This window comes from Limulus polyphemus, unplaced genomic scaffold, assembly GCF_000517525.1.
Source record: "Limulus polyphemus unplaced genomic scaffold, Limulus_polyphemus-2.1.2 Scaffold2649, whole genome shotgun sequence".
Taxonomy (NCBI): domain Eukaryota; kingdom Metazoa; phylum Arthropoda; class Merostomata; order Xiphosura; family Limulidae; genus Limulus; species Limulus polyphemus.
In genome coordinates, this window is record NW_013668259.1 from 155,889 (window position 1) to 161,194 (window position 5,306).

The 5,306-nt window shown below is 34.5% G+C and overlaps 1 protein-coding gene across 1 annotated transcript in view; it reads left to right on the forward strand.

Annotated features, from left to right (window-relative positions):
* The window catches only part of LOC111087796, a 47,459-nt gene that overhangs the window by 38,304 nt on the left and 3,849 nt on the right, over positions 1-5,306 (forward strand). The window contains exon 2 of the mRNA XM_022395725.1: positions 3,352-4,051. Coding sequence (XP_022251433.1) covers positions 3,362-4,027 — 666 coding nt within the window. The 5' untranslated portion in view covers positions 3,352-3,361 and the 3' untranslated portion in view covers positions 4,028-4,051. The remainder of the gene's footprint in view (positions 1-3,351; positions 4,052-5,306) is intronic.

The window sequence follows — 5,306 nt, forward strand, 5'->3', positions numbered from 1 at the left end:
AGACGGCTAGCGCAGATAGCCCTCGTGTAGCTTTGCGCGAAATCCATAACAAACAACAACACCAGGACAAAGTGGTTCATGTCTCCTTGGGGTCTATGTTTATACAGGTGGAGCAATTAGAAAGCCAAAGCTTTGTCTGCTTGCATTCCTTAGGTATATTTTCATCCGAGGGATTTTGGGATTTTACACCCAGATGAATGACAAAAATTTGATCAATATGGAATTCTCGTTTTTTTATACAGAAAGAAAATAGCTATAAATGGAAAAGTATTTTCTTCTGCTGACCACAGGGTATTCTATAATACATATATGTGTCCTACTTACAACTTAATGCATATTGTTAGTTTTATGTGCTCACAAGTGCTTTAATTGTGTCTCAAAACACTTTAACCTTTTAGCATTGAAAGTAAACTAATACAGATTCAAAAAATACTCTTGCTTTTTCTAATTATGGGTACTAGCATTTTTATTTTGTACTTATGGCAAAGCTACTAAGCGTGTCTGTCACTATCCCTAACTTTGAACTACTGACCAGAAGGAAGGCAGCCATTCAGCAGCACTCTACTACCCACTATCCAAACTAAAGGATTGACTGTAACTCTTATAACGCACCTATAGCTTTTTGTGTACAGTATTGCGTGGATTTGAGCCAGGTTTTCGCCGACTTCGAAATCCAGAGTTCCTACACAGGGTTTGTTTGTTTGTAATTAAGCACAAAGCTACACAATGGGCTATTTGTGCTGTGCCCACTACTGGTATCGAAATTTGGATTCTAGCGTTGTAAATCCGCAGACATACCGCTGTGCCACTGAGAAGCACCAACACAGGGCCAAACAACACAAACATAATAATAAAAAATGTTCATTGTGGTAAACGAAATAATAATTTTATCTAAGTAAGAGTTTTTTGTTTTTTCTTCCCGATTTGTAAAACAATACTTACGTGATAGAAACAAAATTAGTATTATTTTCGAAATCTGCGTAACTGAATTATGGAAAATCTGTTATTAAAACCTAAGCAATTTTTATGAAGTTTAAATTAACAAGTCTGTGTTATTATTACGCTACTCTTTTCTGACAGAAACTGGATGCGAACGCTGAATCCGCACATCGATAATCCGGCACACTAACTACCGGGCTACTCTCGGTCCCATATAGTTGAGGATCAATCTGTTGTGGTTTAAGACGTATAAAAACGTCACTTATTTTTTTTCCCCGAGAACGTATTTATTAACTCTTTCAGCACGGGCTCGGTCCCTGGGACCAACCTCGTAACCATTCACTTATAGAACAGAAAAAAAGAAAAGACGTTATTTAGCGGATATGAATATCAGGACTAACAGTAATTCGATAAATTCAAGATTGGAACATGACATTCTACTTAGCTCGCTCTATAACTTGCGTTATTTCTATAACACGAGGATTAAAAACATCTTTATTTCAATACGAGGAGATAATATGTTTGTAAATTAAATTTCGTACAAACCTCCTTGAGGCCTATCAGCGCTAGTCGTCCCTAATTTAGCAGTGATAGACTAGAGAGAATACAGATGGTCAACACTACCAACAGTCAACTCTTGGGCTACTCTTTACCAACACATAGTAAGACTGACCAATACATTTTATAGCACCTACGGCTGAGAGGGCGAGCATGTTCGGTGAGTGGATTCAAACCCGTGACCCACAGATTTCGAGTCGAACGTCCTAGCCACCAGACTATGGCAGGCCTTCCGCGTATGTCAACGTAAACTTTTCCTCATTATGGTGACCAGTCACTTTATCAATATGACTTACTGATTGTGTGCCACTTGCTATATACTTCTGAATCCATACACGTGTTATAATTCATATAACATGACAAGAGTATCATAAGTTGTACTGTTCTTAACAGTGGAAGTAAGTTTTTTCTATTCGTATTTAAAATTTTTATTTTCAATACATATTTTGAATTTACTGCCTTATTTTTTTTTGCCCCTATACTTGTCCAAAATATTTAAGTATTCAGAATAGCACGCACTGTAGAATTAGTAAGCGAAAATTCTGGAAAAATGTGCAGCGTTTAGGTAGCACAACAAAAATGATTTTCACTTTGTCACTACATAAATTTCTAAGTGTACAAAGGCTTATATTACTCCACGATGATACGTTCACCACATTCTTATAATGTCTACAGAATAAATCTACACTGGTTCGCCAAGGCCAATATCAAAATGAATGTGGGCCATTTGAAACACCGAAATTCCTAAGGAAATATTTTGTAATATAAGTAGATATAGAATATAATATAAGAACAAAAATGTGATGATAAATTAAAGGAGAGTTAACTGATAAAACAACAACTAAACCAACTACGAAGACAGGGCTCTACAGATTTTAAACGAGATGAAATGATCCAAATAATACTGTCTTTTACATATACTTTCATGAGGTAGCACTAAAGATTTGAAACGTCATCATCGTAACGAGACATCGTTAATATTCCTTACCTGCTGTACTTGTTTTCTAGGAGAAGCTACATATTAATCTTCATTCCTTTTTAACATAAATATACTTTTATGTGAAAGCTAAGACTATGATCATACATTTAACGGATTAATGTTACCTAAGTATGTATATTCACAATATGTAACTGTTCTTTAGCCTGGATGTTTTTAATTCCGTCTTTGTGATAAAAAACAACGTTTAAAAATACTATTAATATATAATCCCGTGTAAGCAAAACAATATTTTTGAAACAATGTAGTAATAAATGTTAATTTTGAAATAACATATTTATACACATTTTAGTCTTCATAATATTTCTGTTTTGTAGCCCCCCCCCCCGCCAGTGGTACAACGGTATGTCTGCGGACTTACAACGCTAGAAATCGGGTTTCGATACCCGTGGTGGGCAGAGCACAAATAGCCCATTGTGTAGCTTTGTGCATAACTACAAACAAACTGTTTTGTAGGAATAAAACAAATGGCTTTAAAGAAACCTACCAACTCTTCTTCAGTTCATTTATTCCACGACAAAATAATTAGCATCTTCTTTTTAGATGTTGATTTTTATTAGACAACGTTTCAGATTCTATACTGAGTAATCTTTTGCACATCACTGTTAATGATGTTTGAGAGGAAACATCCAAGGTTTAAGAAGAGCAAATATTTCTTCTTCGCCCTGTTTTTTGTTTCACGGTTAATCGTTATCATTAGGTTATTTTGCTGTTGTTTCTACAGTACTGCAGATACTTATGTAGTTAACGCGGACTTGTTTCAGAGCGGTCACTAAAGTTTAGTATTATATGATACAATTGTTTATCTGCTATGTCGACGGTGAGAAAATGTTAATATATTTGTTTTCTTCTCACAGGAGCAGCATCATGATGATTGACCACAGATTTTTGTTGACGGTCCTAGCAATGATTTTAATGTTGCCCACATGCACTGTGTGCGGTACTATGTTTCAGAATGAATACCAAAGTATTCCGAAAGACAATATTCACTATCAAGAAGGCCTTAATACGCAGTCATTAGACTCGCACATCGGCTACAACTCCCAGAAAAACGGACACACGAATGGCCATGGCGAAGAAGTTGACAATATTCCAAAAGCTAGAAGGTTAGTTTTAGACCTGTTAATAAGAACTTTAGCTCAAGAAGCCAGAGCGAGAAATGAACGACCAAACTTTCTCAATAACCAAGACACCGAAGGAGAGGATGAATATCGTTTAGAAGATTTCACAAAATCCGTGCAAGCATCCAAAGGTACTCAGCAGGAAAAGAAGGCCTCAGGAACAAAAGCTGACGGACCTCCAAAACAAGGAAAAAAGTCGAAAGCAGCAATCAGAAATGGAAATACCATCACATCGAAACGTGGTAATAGGCCTTCTTTGTCGATCGTTAGTCCGTTGGACGTCCTGAGTCAGAGGTTGATGTTAGAGATGGCTCGTAGGAAAATGAAACAGAGTCGACATCAGATCACTGCAAACGCTGAATTTTTGAAAACCCTTGGAAAAAGAAATCTATTCATTCACAAAAACATGTGAACGCACCATTATGGCCAAAAAAAGGTTACTAACAATTTATTTTTCTTGACAAAAGTAGTTTTATTCTAGTCTTAGACATTAACACAAGCAATTGAAGAGCATACCCATATACTTAACTAATTAAAGTTTATGATATTACCTTTTGCAAGTCAGAGAACCGAACACCATTAATTTCTTGAATTACAATAGTATGGACTTTACCCTCCCTAGAACCAAACTATGTTATAACTTATATCAGTCTAGAACCAAACTATGTTATAACTCACATCTGTCTAGAACAAAACTATGTTATAACTTATATCAGTCTAGAACCAAACTATGTTATAACTCACATCAGTCTAGAACCAAACTATGTTATAACTCACATCTGTCTAGAACAAAACTATGTTATAACTTATATCAGTCTAGAACAAAACTATGTTATAACTTATATCAGTCTAGAACCAAACTATGTTATAACTCATATCAGTCTAGAACTAAACTATGTTATAACTCACATCTGTCTAGAACCAAACTATGTTATAACTTATATCAGTCTAGAACAAAACTATGTTATAACTTACATCAGTCTAGAACAAAACTATGTTATAACTCACATCTGTCTAGAACCAAACTATGTTATAACTCATATCAGTCTAGAACCAAACTATGTTATAACTCACATCTGTCTAGAACCAAATTATGTTATAACTCACATCTGTCTAGAACCAAACTATGTTATAACTCACATCTGTCTAGAACCAAACTATGTTATAACTTATATCAGTCTAGAAACAAACAATGTTATAACTTATATCAGTCTAGAACAAAACTATGTTATAACTCACATCTGTCTAGAACCAAACAAGGTTATAACTTATATCAGTTTTGAAACATTTGCATAATACGAAAGACCAGTACTAGTTTAGAAACAGTTGCATAATACCAGAGAGATGTACTAGTTTAGAAACAGTTGCATAATACTAAAAACATGTACTAGTTTAGAAACAGTTGTATAATACTATAGAGATGTACTAGTTTAGAAACAGTTACATAATATTAGAGAGATGTACAAGTTTAGAAACAGTTACATAATACTAGAGACATGTACTAGTTTAGAAACAGTTACATAATACTATAGAGATGTACTAGTTTAGACACATTTTTATAATACTAAAGACATGTATTAGTTTAGAAACAGTTATATAATACTATAGAGATGTACTAGTTTAGAAACAGTTACATAATATTAGAGAGATATACTAGTTTAGAAACAGTTACATAATACCAGAGATGTACT